Source organism: Sus scrofa, chromosome 5, assembly GCF_054392235.1.
Source record: "Sus scrofa isolate SSC_HxYL_T2T_F1_AM1 chromosome 5, Sscrofa_HxYL_maternal_Yorkshire_Landrace_v2.0, whole genome shotgun sequence".
Taxonomy (NCBI): Eukaryota; Metazoa; Chordata; class Mammalia; order Artiodactyla; family Suidae; genus Sus; species Sus scrofa.
The window spans coordinates 83860142-83875685 of record NC_139387.1 but is presented as its reverse complement, the minus strand read 5'-3'; the positions used below and the strand labels follow the sequence as shown (position 1 = coordinate 83875685).

General features: G+C 36.5%; 1 protein-coding gene across 6 annotated transcripts in view; it reads left to right on the top strand.

The window, feature by feature from the left end:
- Positions 1-15544, top strand: part of SCAF11 (SR-related CTD associated factor 11) — a 67733-nt gene that overhangs the window by 46433 nt on the left and 5756 nt on the right. For all 6 annotated transcript variants that reach the window (XM_084957175.1, XM_084957173.1, XM_021092989.2 and 3 more), the window contains 5 exons: positions 7637-7695; positions 7865-7974; positions 8924-9025; positions 11734-11840; positions 12489-15185. In XM_084957175.1, coding sequence (XP_084813301.1) covers positions 7657-7695; positions 7865-7974; positions 8924-9025; positions 11734-11840; positions 12489-15185 — 3055 coding nt within the window. In that variant the 5' untranslated portion in view covers positions 7637-7656. The remainder of the gene's footprint in view (positions 1-7636; positions 7696-7864; positions 7975-8923; positions 9026-11733; positions 11841-12488; positions 15186-15544) is intronic.

The following is a 15544-nucleotide window of genomic DNA, read 5'->3' as shown; positions in this document are numbered from 1 at the left end:
GTGGTTCAGCAGGTAAAGAACCCGACATAGTGTCTATTAGGATGTGGGTTCTATCCCTGGCCTTGCTATGTGGGTTAAGGATCCCAGGGTGGCTCTGGCTATGGTGTAGGCTGGCAGCTGCAGGTCCAATATGACCCGTAGCTTGGGAACTTCCATATACTGCATGTGTGACCATAAAAAGGAAAGTGAAAGAAAGAAAATCAATATATGAAGGGAAAGATACAATCTACCTTGCCTTTCATGTGTAAACTATACATCAAGGTAATCGAACAAGTAATAAAGGAAAGTTTATTTTTATAGAAGTATTTCACCAAATAATTGCAGATGAATAATGGCATTTGAATATCAGCATTTTGTAAATGCTCATGAATGAATGGGTCTAGGCATTGAACAACAGTGGCTGTTAGCATCACAAGAGACAGCCAAATATTAAACACCTCCTGTGGAAATAAGTAACAAATATGCAGTTGTGTGACCAAAAAAAACCCACACAAACCCAAAAAACAAAAACCTGCATCCGGAGTTTCCACCGTGGCTCAGCGGTCAGTGAACCTAATTAGGAACCATGAGGTTGCGGGTTCAATCCCTGGCCTTGCTCAGTGGGTTAAGGATTCGGCGTTGCTGTGAGCTGTGGTGTAGGTCACAGACACGGCTTGGATCTGGCATTGCTATGGCTGTGTTGTAGGCCGGCAGGTACAGCTCCAATTCGGTCCCTAGCCTGGGAACCTCCATATGCCATGGGTGTGGCCCTAAAAATTAAAAAACAAAACAAAACACCTGCATCCGATTAATAAGTCTTACTACTAATTTATAAGATATACAGAGATAGAAACACATAAGTTAGGTGACAACAAGGAGATGCAATCAGCAAAATGTAGTTCATGGACAAATGACCTGGTTTCTTCTGTCAAAAAATTCCAAGGAGATTAAAAGTAGGAGAAGTAGACTAAAAGAGACAAGAGAAACATTCACCTAATCACATTTGGATTATTTTGATCCTTATTCTAATGTGTAAAAAAGAAAGGAAGATGTATCTATTACTTTATGGACAGTTGGGGAAAAATGAACATTAGGTGCTTAGTATTGAGTTATTGCGGGTTTTTTGTTCATTTACTTGTGAGAATGGTATTAAGAACATTTTTTCCCCAAAGAGCACTTTTAGAGTTAGTCATATACGTATTAAAGTGATATGACGTCTGGAATTTGTCTCAAAGTGACCTTGAAGGTAGTAGATAAAGTAACAGTATATGTGAATTAATAATTGTGGAGGCTGGGATATGGGTATAACAGAGTTTCAGAATTATGCTAGTCACTCTATTTTGTATTTGTTTGAAATTTTCAGTAATTAAAAAAATGTGTCATGAGAATTTGCTCATTTTCCCTTCATAGTGGTACATAAAATAATTCAAGTTCTTACAGTAAACTTCAGAAAAATAAAATATATTAGCTTGTTTTGTGTTTTTTTCCTAGGTAAGATTTTAAGTTTCTTGTGGGTAGTGATTTTGTTTTCTATATTGCATTTCCTAGGATATCATACAGAATGATAATGGTAGTTAAGTACTTAGTATTTGATTGCCTTTGGCTAAAACCACCTGATAATGAAAGGAAACTGATATAGGAAACAGACTTCAAAAAGCTTAAGTAATAAAAACATGCATAAAAATAAAAACTACTTTCAGGAAAGAAGTTTTCTCTAGTGAAGGCAAAGAGGCTGAAACAAAGAGATTAATATAAAAGTAAAATAGGTAACTGTTAATAGTTAAATCTGCTCTGTAAGTGTCCTTGTTTGTACTTTATGGAATGTTCAGAATTGTTCATAATTATAAACTTTAAAAGAGTTTTAAAAAGCTAAGTATCTTGGTCAAGATTACACAGTTGGAACAGACAGAATTTGATTGAATCCTCTGACTCATATCTCATCCTACCACAGACTAATGGTAAAGTATCATGTTGTTAATGTTACCTTAAGTCTCTCACTTTAGGGTTGTCTACAGCCTTTATAACTCAAATTTTTGCTTTATTCTAATGGGTCAATATAAATAGTGAGTGCCCGTTCCCTACTTAATAGACCAGTTAACCTTGATTATTTTGTGTTTCCTTTCAGAAATGTAATAGATAACATTTTTTCCCCCTTTCAGGCTAAAGTTTATAAACCATAGCTATAGGAATAGAATAACTAATAATTTTAACCTTTATTTTTCATGTTCATTATGAGATTTCTTAGATAATAATTATTAGCAAACTGCATTGTAAGATTAAGAGAATCTGGAGTTCCCTCTGTGACACAGTGAGTTAAGAATCCGACTGCAGTGGCTCTTTGATCCCCAGCCTGACACAGTGGGTTAAAGGATCTGTCATTGCCACAGCTGCAATGTGTGGCATAGTTCACAGCTGTGGCTGACCTGGCATAGGTCGAAGCTGTGGCTCAGATTCAGTCCCTGGCCTGGGAACTTTCATAAGCCATGGGTTAGCCATTTAAAAAAAAAAGGATTAAGAGAATGTATAAATGTTACTGTGATTGGCTCAAACTTTAGAGGCAGTAACGAACCTATCATGCAAGAAAGAAGCAACCTTGAACCCTTAGATGTAGGCCCTTAATGACTGAGCAAGGAACTAAGAGACACAAATTAGAGTTAGTGGGAAATTGTGCAGATAAAGAACATTTTTATCTGTTTACCCAGTTATACTGAGCAGGAACCATAGTGTCCAAAGGGTTGTATAAATTTCTTTTTATGAAAGAACTTGAAGGAGTTCCTATTGAGGCTTAGAGGTAATGAACCTAGCTAATATCCATGAGGACGCGGGTTCGGTCCTTGGCCTCACTCTGTGTGTTCAAAGGGATCTAGTGTGGCCGTGAGCTGTGGTATAGGTCGAAGACGTGACTCGGATCCCATGTTGCTGTGGCTGTGGTGTAGGCCAGGGCTACAGCTTGAATTTGACCCCTAGCCTGGGAACTTCCATATGCTGCAGGTACGGCCCTAAAAAGACCCCCATTAAAAAAAAGAGCTTGAGAAAATATTGTCTGTCTCCTTAATGAATGCTAATTGCATTCTTTAATTATTTCAAGTTTTTCAAAGTGGGAAGGGATGGTTCTTTGAACATTTCCTGTGTGACTTTCTACCCGAAGTTACTATTTTTATATTATATTGTACTCAAAATAATGAATAGAGTGATGAAATTATGAAATTGTTTTATCTGGATTAGAAATTATTAGTGAAACATTTGTTAAAACTCTAACAGGTTATGGACAATATTGGAAGTTGGGCCACTTGGGTTTTGTAATGGTTTTTTTTTGGGGGGGGGTCTTTTTAGGGCTACACCTGTGGCGTATGGAGATTCTCAGGCTAGGGGTCGAATTCGAGGTGTAGCTGCCAGCCTACACCACAGCCATAGCAATGGCCAGATGGCCAGATCCGTGCTGCATCTGTGACCTACACCACAGCTCATTGCAACTCCAGATCCTTAACCCACTTAGCAAAGCCAGGGATCAAACCTGTGTCCTCATGGATTGGTTTCCACTGAGCCAGGTCGGGAACTCCTGTACTGGTTTTTCATCTGTGATTCTAGTAATATTATATAAACTGTTTAATTTACTTTCTTTAATGAAGGTAATATTGTCTTACTTGGAGGTATTGTGAAAGATTGGACAGTGTACCTTTTGGCAAATTTGTTAAGAAACTATCACTTTCACTCTTTAGTCATACCGGATAACTGAGTTGTCATACTCTTTAAATTTTAACCTCCTTTATGTACTTTGTCCTTCGAATGAACATTAATCTTTGGTTTAGGCTAATAGTTTATAATTGATGTAGTTTATAAAAAGTATCTTTTTTTCAGGCATTTCTTAATTCCTTAAGTACATGCTAGATCTGTTTAATTATGGCTTTATTAATTTGGGATCAATTAAACTTTAACTGGGTGCCTGCCAAGTCCTGGGCTCAAACTTAGAGGCTTTGTTATATTGTTTGTATTGTAAAAAATGATGTCATGAGACATCTTTTGAGATATGCTGGATTATTAAAAATAAGCTTCCTGTTAAGCATAACAGATTGAGCACCTGTTTAATTCTCTAATCCCTCCCAGAATCCTATGGAAATGACAATAAAGGAATGTAAAGAAAAATAAAAATTTAAAGCCACAAAGTCAAGAGAACTGGAGAGAAGGGACAGCAGATGAGATGTCTACAAAATAGAAGTTTGAAAATGGTGGTTTGAGGCAAATGGTTAACTGTCTTAGCAGAAAGCTGAAACCTAAACCTTTCTTGGAACTGCCAATATAATAGAGAGCAATACAGAGCCAAAAGAAAGGGGCCTGATAGAACAAACCTAATACTGGGAAATAGGGAACAACTTAGAAATTAATATCCTCAGAAATTGGAGAAGGGATAGTTTATCAATGAGACAAGAAAGGACTAAAAAAGAAACTTTTGGAAATTAAGGATTATATAGCAAAAATTTTAAAAATTGAATTGGAATAGAACATGACTGAGAAATCTCAGCAAGTTGAACAGAAGTCAAAGAGATGATAGATTTAGTCCATGAGGTTCAGTACTGAATACTAAAATTCCAGATGGGAAGAATAAAACAGAAGGCATAAAGTTATCAAGAAAATTACGACAAAAGAAAATTTCCCAGAATGGTAGAGTATGAGTTTCCAGATAAAGAAATTAACCTAATGCCTAGTATATGAGGAAAGAACTCCACTTAGGGGCTTCATAAAATTCTAGAACTCTGTAGAAAACAAGATTTGAAGAGCTTCTAGAGAGAGAAAATAGATCATGTATAAAAGAATGTTATCAGCCACAAAAGATGGAGTTAGGGGAGCACCTCCTTGAAAATTTTGGGTAAATTAACTACTAACCTAGAAAATTCTGTACCCACCAAACCAACAGTCAAGTGTTAAGAGAGAATAGACTTTTGCAAATGCATTAAGAGCTCAAAAATTCATTCTTTTCTCTTAATTATACTGGAGGATATATAAGCTTCACTTAATGAGAAAGTAAAGAAACAATGTGAAATTCAGAAAATGAGTTGCAACACAGGAAGAAGATAAAGGAGATAGATTATCAAGATGTTAGAGGACAGTCCCAGAATGATGGTTGAACTGTAGCTTTTAGAGTTACCAGTTCAGGTTGGAACAAGTCAAAGAAAAAATATTTGGAAGAAAGTGGGAAGCAGACTTGAGGGGTGAGTTGACATATTTGAGTGTATTAAGAAGTTGTTTAGCTAAAGAAATGATAATATAAGAAAGAAAAAAAAAGCAAAGCAGTTATTAACCCTAAGAAAAGCAAGAAGTTGTACAAGAAAAGTAATCATAATTCAGTACACTGTTCAGCTGAGAATAATGTTTATATAGTTATAATAATGTAGTAATCCTTAGATCAAATTCTGATATGTCAAAAATGACATTAGGGTAGAGGAGCAGAAGTCTTTATCTTTAGTAAAAAAAAAAAAAAATTGGAAAATATCTGAAACCAGAGTTCCCATCGTGGCTCAGTGGAAGTGAATCTGACTAGTATGCATGAGGATGCAAGTTCGATACCTGACTTCGCTCAGTGGGTTAAGATCTGGTGATGCTGTGAGCTGTACTGGTGTAGGTCGCAGATGCTGCTCAGATCCCATGTTGCTATGGCTGTGGTATAGGCTAGCGGCTGCCGCTCTGATTCGACCATTAGCCTGGAAACTTCCATATGCTGCTGGTGTGGCCCTAAAAAAAGAAAAAAAATCTGAAACCAAAAAAATCTGGTAGTGTAACATAAACATATTATTTAGAAAGCAAATGGTAATATTAGAAGAAATAGGTAAAGGGTTTGGTGAATGCTCTGGTGGAGCTGAAATCAAGAGTGGGAATTTCTATAGTTTCTCTTTTTAAGACTAGAAGTGCTGTTTGACTTCTTTAAGTGTCTACATGCATTAGTTTGAAAAAAATTAAATGAAAAGACACAATCACTGCTGTCTAAAGGATAGAATAGTATGAGTGAACTTGTGAAATGGTCTCCAGGAAACCACAAATTTAGACAAATCTTCACTGAAGTTGCTCAGTAATTACCTGAGAATTACCCAGAAATATGTGAAATAACTTTTGGACTAGGTTTTTCCTACTTAGTATTGGCCAGAAAACTAACAGTTTTCCCATAGAGAGCATTTCTTCTAGTGGTGGCTCCTGACATAAGCTTCCAGGTGAAGGAACACAGTAAACAATATGTACTCATTTAGTATTGATTGAATGAAAACAACTCAGCAACCTTTAGGGCACTAAAAACACCATGTAGCTGCAACACAGCAATTCTCTGACTAGTTGAAGGAAATAGTTATTTCTGAGAATGTGGCTGGGTAACTGTCACACATTTTTATTCCTGGCTTCTTTAAGCACTTCAGAAAATCATCTTCATCTTTTAAGTACACATCAAAGGGTAAGAAAATAAATACTTGGATCTCAGCCAGCAACTTTCTCCCCAACCTGAAATTACATTTGTTAACAGTAGTTCTGAGTGGGACATGTGTGAAGGGTGGACAATAGCATGAAACCAAACAGCTGTTGTATAGTAATTTAAAAGAAAATTAGTATGCCACTAAGTAGAAAGGTGCTTACCACCTGGACTGACAGAAGAAAAACCCTAAATACTTAAGGTCTTGCAGGAAACAGGCCTCTCAGTCAGATTGATTGATTTTGAGCAAAGTTAGTAAGGGCCTTTGTGAGATGAGGAAGGCTCCAGTTTGAAAGACCAGTTGTCATTTGTACTTAGACTTTCTCCAAAGTTCTGAGGCGAGAACAATGACAGTACCAGCAGCAGTTTATTGCAGACATCAAGTGTATTGATAGGTAGAGATGACCTATAACATAGGCTGGATAGTAAAGAAAAAACTCAGGACGGTAACCTATAAAGATGTTAATACAGTTTTTGTGCTTAGCAGAAACTGTTTGTCTTTATCTTTCTTAACCTGGAAGTACACAAATTTTCAGATGAGACAAGTAAAACCAAAAAATAAGTCATAAGCAGTACAGTCCAAAATATTGGTGTAACAGAGAGCTGTTGTAATTAACACTTCTACTTTTCCAAATTCTGTAAAGTTTCAAGACGAAGGGAAGGGTACTTAAGTGAAGCTGGTAGTTAAATGGTAACTTAGAGTTGACAAGGGCTGGTGGCCCCAGATTCCCTGGTCAGCTCCTTAGCCACTTGAGGTAAGTTAACAGTATCTGTTGTTCATTACAGTGGGAGCTGGAAAGGACATATTTAGTACATGACTGATATTAAGTAATTTGACTTCTTTTATACACACATACACACGAACATGCACACGCACACACACACTCTTAAGCCATCTTTGTTACAAGATGGTTTAAGTTTGCACTGAGTGCCAGAAAATACTGACTAGAGTTTTGATACATAGTGTCTGAGCATAACAGTTTTATTTGCTGGACTAGTTTTCTGTATTGTGGCCTCTTATAATTTCCTTGTATCTTGGCTTAACAAGAAAAAATTAACATTTGGATCAATACAAATTCAAGTACTATTATTTTAAATGCAGTTTTTCTGCATATTTTAACTTTGTCTTGTCAATATGCCAATATCAATACTGGTTTACAACCTTTTAAAATAAAAGTTAAGACAAAATCTTTTTGTGTCTTTGTACAGGAAACTCTAAATACAGTGAAATGGGAGGAAAGAAAAATGCAATAATAAAGACAAATAAGGTTTGTTGAAGTAAAGAAAAATATTTTTGTTAGATAAATAACAGTGAATGGTTATTTAGTACCTAACTCTAGTGCCACAAATATATCAAAATATTTAAGTAGAACTATTACCTACTTCTTACGGAGAGTTTTTGTTCACTGTTTCACTAACCTCTTTTTACTCTTCTAGCCTCGAAGATCAAATCAGTGTACAAATCATTGCTTCAGAAATTTTTTCTCCAATATCTTTTCTTCTAGTAGTCACACTGGAGAATCTTCTTTTACCTGTACAGCATACTGGTTAGTATTTTCCACTTTTAATTTATGCTATTTATGTTTGATGTTTTAATTAACTTTTGGTAGAAATTTAAAACTGATTCAACATTATGAAAACCCACCTTGGTTTTTATTTTTGTTTCTTTTGGCAAATAAACCTGTTATTTTGTGACTCTTTATTATGCAGTGATTGCCTATGCTAGTAGCCTTCATTTCCATTAGTAATAAATTAAGTTGTTCTACACAAGCTTTTTATGTGACAGAGAAGTTGGCCAGTTGTTAAATTATGGGGGTAATACCTAATAAAGCAGAATCCTTTCAGAGGCGATCCAGTCACCTTTGAATCCATAGTGACTGGCGTGTAGATACTAAGTGGATATTTGAAGATTAAGTTGGGATTTTAGTATCACATGGAGTTGGCTGAATGAACAAAACATATTAAGACTATGGTTTAATTTTAGAGGTTGGCAAGGTACCAAAGAAACTAGTTACATCTGAGTAGCCTTTTGAAAAAGCTGTTCTATACCCATTTTTGGTTACAAAAATAACCATGCTTTCTTTTATTTTCTTCTGTTGTCTTATGCTTAGTTTCAGATGGCAAACTATTGCACCTAGAGTTTCGGCTGGAACTGCTTCCTGCAGCTTTGATTCATGGGATAGAAATAGTGTTGCATTTTTCTCTCAATAATAAGGATGTTAGTCTGAATTGACTTTTTAAAAATTCTGTCGTTTAAGATAGAAATGTAAGCGTTACTTTTATGAATAAGATAAATATAATTTTGGTTTGTAATATAAAAATTTCAGTTACTTTAGGAATGAATTCATTTTGAATGTGTTTAAATAGAAAAAGACTTTTTTTTTTTTAATGGAATTTATAATGTTAGTTTTGAAAACGTCCTGCTATTCATGATATAACCCAGTTGTTACTCCAGACTTTTGGAATTCTGATGAGGGTCTAAAATTTATCTTTTAGTGCAGAATTTATAGAAGGCAGTGAAATCAGTGCATTGATTAGGCAGAAGAGACAGGAACTGGAATTGTCGTGGTTTCCTGATACATTACCTGGAGCTGGAAGGTAAAAAAAAAAAAAATGTTTATTAAAGTGTTTATGTTCTAACATGCATATAAGATATTATTAATAGTTAAGTACAGAGGTGTCTTATTCTATAGTTAAGTTTCTAAGAAAGATTTGTCTAAAATAAACTTTGGAGTTTCAGATGCCAAATGAAAAGCCCCTATTTAAGGAACCACTTGAAAAGTAAAGAATCTTTTATTTATTTAATAAAAGTAGATATTTGATTCATTTGAAAGGGAGCGTACCTAAATGGTTTATTATTAGTAATATCATTCAGATCTTTCATCCTTCCTCTATTTTTCCCTTCATTCCAAATCTTCCCTCTCTGCTATTAGCTGAAGCACTGCTTTTATCATGACACTTCCTGTCTCCAAAATGTTTTTCTCAGCTGTTTGATCAAGTCCCTACTCTGCCCTGACATTCATGACTTTCTATAATCTAGTCCTTTCTTAAAGTCCTGAGTCTATTAGCACATTCCTAGGTATTTGATATTTACCTAAATCAAGCCACCATGTAAAGAGCAAGTTCCTTGCCAGTTTTATATTCATTCCTATGACATGTGGTAAGTTTTATATGTCACTGTAATATAATTCTGCACAAGGCCTTCATCCTCTAGGAATGACAGTGGAACATACATAAGTAAAATGAGAAAATCCAGATATGGGTGTTACCACTGTGGTGTAATGGGTTAATGATCCAGTTTGTTTCTGTGGAGGCACCATGGGTTAAGGATCTGGCATTGCTGCAGCTGTGACCTAGGTTGAAGCTCCAGCTTGGATTTACCCTCTGGCTTGGGAACTTCCATATGCCATGGGTGCAGCTATTTAAAAAAAAAAAAAAAAAAAAGAAAAAAGAATCCAGATATGTATAATGTGAAACCTAACTTTTTCTTGGTGTTACATATTTTTGTTCATGTCCAAGTTACACATTGGGTTTGTCTTGTTTTTTTTTTTGCTTTTTAAGGCCGCACCCATGGCACCTGGAAGTTCCCAGACTAGGGGTCAAATTGGAGCTGCAGCCGCTGGCCCATGCTATAGCTACAGCAACGTGGGATCTGAGCCTTGTCTGCGACCTACATCACAGCTCATGGCAACATTGGATCCTTAACCCACTGGAGGAGACCAGGGATTGAACCTTCATCCTCATGGATACTAGTCAGGTTCATTTCCACTGAGCCACAATGGGAACGCCTACACATAGTTTTTCAAGCTTTTTTTCTCTTACTCCAGAATCTCACCTTAGACTGGATGAGATAGTCTTTTATTAGGAGACCTGAACTGAACAAATACGAATTAAGAGAAAGAAGTAGTGAGTGTGAATGCAGAAACTCTGTGGTTGTAGCAGGTCCATAGGGACACTGGAAACTTTGAAAAGCCATCATCCTCAGATTGAGGCATAATGTTTTTGGATCTGATATATACTATAAAGCCTAGAGAAATCTAACAAAAATATGATAATAACCATCTGGGATATACTTCAAAATTCAGATGATATAGTTTTACTTTCAATTTTTTTTTTTTTTTTTTTTGTCTTTTTGCCCTTTCTAGGGCCGCTCCCGCAGCATATGGAGGTCCCAGGCTAGGGGTCCAATAGGAGCTGTAGCCACTGGCCTACACCAGAGCCACAGCAACGCGGCGGGATCAGAGCCGCATCTGCAACCTACACCACAGCTCATGGCAATGCCAGATCGTTAACCCACTGAGTGAGGCCAGGGATGGATCCCACAACCTCATGGTTCCTAGTCGGATTCGTTAACCACTGCGCCATGACAGGAACTCCAAGTTTTTATTTATTTATTCTCCTTTCACCTAGCTAATTTCTTTAAAACCCTTATTTGACTTAACGTGACTAAATTACCTCTTTGGTTGTCTGGACATGGAGGGGAAGGTACAGGGAGCAGGAAGGTGCTTTCTGGAATGGTGGAGATGTTCCATATCTTATTGGGGGTGGTTGTTATGTAGGTAAATTGGCCAAAAGTCATCACGCTGTGCGCTTAAAATCAGTACCTTTCATCTGTGTATTTTATTTACATGCATTTTGTTAACAAGTTGTTTTTAGAATGGTGAAAAAAAATAAAAGCTAAAAAAATTCTTGAGAGAATATTGTGTTAACTTATTTCAGCAAGAAACAGGTAATACGTATTAACTTGTCCTTGATCTCCCTTTGCTATTAATTAATCAAAAAACATGCTTTTAAAAGGTTTTTTATTTTGTTTTATTTTTTGTTTTTGCAGCCAATTGATAGCCACCTTTGAACAATGAATAACCTTGAATTTCCTTTTTGGAAAAAAAAAATGTATTGGCTCTTTGGAAAAAAATAATTTAAGTACCCTGTATTTTAATATGGCCGATCTGATTTGGCAAATTAATCCTTTTAAATTGCTGGTTTAGGAGTTTCCATCATGGCTCAGTGGAAACAAATCTGACTAGTATCCACAAGGATGCAGGTTTGATCCCTGACCTCGCTCAGTGGGTTAAGGATCCAGTGTTGCCGTGAGCTGTACTGGTGTGGGTCACAGATGCCGCTTGGATCACCTGTTGCTGTGTCTGTGGTGTAGGCTGGCAGCCACAGCTCTGATTCGACCCCTAGCCTGGGAACCTCCACATACTCTGGGTGCAGCCCTAAAAAGACAAAAAATAAATAAATAAACTGCTGGCTTAATTTTTTAAACCATTTAAGCAAAATTGTATTTTGTTTTGAATTTTCAGAATTGGTTTTATACCCTGGAATATTGAAACAGAAGTCCTTCCTCTCATCTCTTCTGTGTTGCCAAGAACTATTTTTCCATCAAGTACCATATCTTTAGAAAATTTTGGTAAAGTTTTTGAAATTTTTTCTAGATTTAAAACACATATGTATTTCAATCTTAAAAGAAGTGTGTGTTGATGACTTAGAAAAGCTGTAAAATGTAGATAGCAAGTCCTAGATATTTCTGTAAATATTTATACAATTTGACTTTAAAATAGTTCCAACTAGGAAGTCCCTTTTATTTTAAGAAATACAACTTCATTTCTTTGAGAAACTGATTAGAGGTGTCCTTTCTGCTTAGGACTTCAGTGTCCAAAGCATAGAACTTTAAAAGTAATATCACCTATTAATTATGAACAAATCGTTTGAATCTTTACTATTTGTAGATAGCATTTTGTCTCTTGCTTTTACCTGGGTAATAACAATTCATAAATCACATGGCCATTATCAGACCAAGCATATTTTCCTTTGTTTTTTCCCCCTATAAAATTGTCCACATGGATTCAAATCTTGTGATAATTCATTTCAGTGGTATTAAAAAAAATTATATTACTCAGATGTTAGTAGCTATGCATTTATTTATAATTTGATTCACAAGTATATGTCGTTTGATTCTGTTATAGATGTTTATTTTGTGCTAAAATAAGTTGAAGCCAAATTGTTATCATTTGCTGAAACATATACTTTTTACTTTTTACAAAACATATATTATTAGGTACTTCTTGCAAAGGGTATGCATTAGCACATACTCAAGAAGGAGAAGAGAAGAAGCAAACTTCTGGTACCTCAAACACCAGAGGGTCAAGACGAAAACCTGCAGCAACAACTCCTACAAGGAGATCTACACGTAACACGAGAGCTGAACCAGTCAGTCAGTCTCAGAGATCCCCAATATCAAATAATTCTGGGTGTGATGCTCCAGATAACAATAATCCATCTGTGAGTGTTTCCTCTTCAGCTGAGTCAGAAAAGCAAACGAGGCAGGCTCCAAAACGGAAGTCTTTAAGAAGAGGAAGAAAACCACCTTTACTGAAAAAGAAACTTCGGAGTTCTGTACCTCCCCATGAAAAATCATCTTCCAGTGATTCAGTAGATGAAGAAATGGCAGAATCTGACATACCACCTGTGTTAGAGAAAGAAAACCAATCAGAGGTAGAAAGTAGTGACACTGTGCAGGTAAATAGAGAAAATGAGCCTGCTAATGGCTTGAGAAGTTGTAGTGGGTTAATAGAAGAAAATGAGGAACGTACTGAGACCAGTGATACAGAGGAAAGAGTGGAATCTTCATATTCTGGATCTGGTGCCCAAGATCCTCCTGTGCTAGTTGGAGAGGAGGAAGAAATTAAAAAAGTTAAGAATACAGGTATAGAGGCTAATGTTTTATGTCTGGAAAGTGAGATTTCTGAAAATATTTCTGAAAAAGGAGGTGATCCGTTGGAAAATCAAGACCAAATAGCTGGACCTACAGATTCAGAGGTAAGAGCAGATACATTTACAGATCATCCTCCAGATGGTTTTCTTCCATGTTCAGGGTCTGAAATTGAAGTACACCAATCAGTATCAAGCCTAGGTGACTTACCTGTGAATGCAGAGTCAGTGGCTAATGAAGAAAAAGTTATGGAGAGTCCTGTAGTGGAAATGATTGATCATAAAGATTCTACAATAAAAACAGAGCAGTTTGGTGACAGCCCAAAATTAGAATCTTCTGAGGGTGGAATTACACAAACATTGGACAGAAAATCTATTAAGAGCTCAGAGGTTGGGCATGTTGAAAATGAAAATGTAGAAATAATTGCAACATGTAATACTTCAGGGAATGAAAATTTCAATAGTATTCAAGACTCTGAAAATAATTCATTAAAAAATAATCTTAACACCCAATTGGACAAATCTTTAGAAGAAAAGACTGAATCTCTGGTCGAACATTCCAAAACAACAGAATTGCCTAAAACACACATTGAACAGATTGAGAAGCATTTTAGTGAGGACAATAATGAAATGATACCTATGGAATGTGAGTCATTTTGCAGTGACCAGAATGAATCTGAAATTGAACCATCTGTTAATGCTGATGCTAAACAATTGAATGAAAATTCTGTGGAACACAGTTTCCAAAAGAATATGTCATCTTCTGATCCTGTAAAAGAAAAAGTTGAATCTGTATCTCAGCCATCTGAAAGTCCAATAGATACGATAGAAAAAGCCAAAAAGCCTCGTACACGAAGATCTAGATTTCATTCTCCATCTACAACTTGGTCTCCCAACAAAGACACTGCGCGAGAAAAGAAGCGGTCTCAGTCTCCATCTCCCAGAAGAGAAACTGGAAAAGAAAGCAGGAAGTCTCAGTCACCATCTCCCAAGAAAGAATCTGCAAGAGGACGGAAATCATCTCGTTCTCAGTCCCCAAAAAAGGATAGTGGAAGAGAAAGGAGACCATCTCAGTCTCGATCTCCAAAAAGAGATGGCGCTAAGGAAGGCAAAAGATCTGAATCACTCTCCCCCAAAAGAGATACTTCTAGGGAGAACAGAAGATCTCAGCCAAGAGTGAAAGGTTCCTCCCCAAGAGAAAAATCCAGGTCCCAGAGCGGGGAAAGAGAAAGTGATAGAGATGGGCCGAGGAGAGATCGGGATAGAGAAAGGAGAACCAGAAGATGGTCTCGGTCCAGATCTCGTTCTAGATCACCGTCAAGATCTAGAACAAAAAGTAAGAGTTCATCATTTGGTAGAAATGACAGAGACAGTTACTCTCCTCGATGGAAGGAAAGATGGGCAAATGATGGTTGGAGATGTCCACGAGGAAATGAGCGATACAGGAAGAATGACCCAGAGAAACAGAGTGAAAATACAAGGAAAGAAAAAAATGACATTTGTCCAGATGCTAGTGATTCAAATTCTGCTGACAAACATAGAAATGACTGTCCCAACTGGGTAACAGAAAAAATAAATTCTGGGCCTGATCCAAGAACCAGAAATCCAGAAAAGTTGAAAGATTCTCATTGGGAAGAAAAGAGAAATGAAAATTCAGGGAATTCTTGGAATAAAAACTTTGGTTCAGGCTGGAGGTCTAACCGTGGTAGAGGTAACCGTGGCAGAGGCACTTACAGAGGTGGTTTTGCCTATACAGATCAAAATGAAAATAGGTGGCAAAACCGAAAACCCCTCTCAGGGAATTCAAATAGTTCAGGGAATGAGACTTTGAAGTTTGTGGAACAGCAGCCCTATAAACGGAAGAGTGAGCAAGAGTTCTCATTTGATACACCGGCAGATAGGTCGGGATGGACATCTGCATCGAGTTGGGCTGTGAGAAAGACTCTACCAGCAGATGTACAAAACTATTATTCACGTCGAGGGAGGAATTCTTCAGGTCCACAGTCTGGATGGACGAGACAAGAAGAGGAAACAACTGAACAGGGTAACATTATGTTTATTAATTAACACTGTTTTATTCAAAGAAAGATTATAAATTTAATACTTTATTTGTATAAATTGAAATGACCCTTTTTATAGTTATATACTTCAATATTTATTTTCTTTTTTTTTTTCACTCCAGCCCTGCCCCAAACCTTGCCAAACACCTAAATGTGTTAAAGTAAATTTCCTACAGTAGAAGAATTTGGGTTCTTCATAGGCAGGATTTAAATTCTATTTCATTTATATTAGATGTGTGTACTTGAGGCTTTTTGATCATTGCTTGCCTTTAAAGAATTCTGCTAAAAAAAGATTTATCTTTCCTTGACTTCTCTTAAGAACATGTAAGAAAAAAGCTGTTGA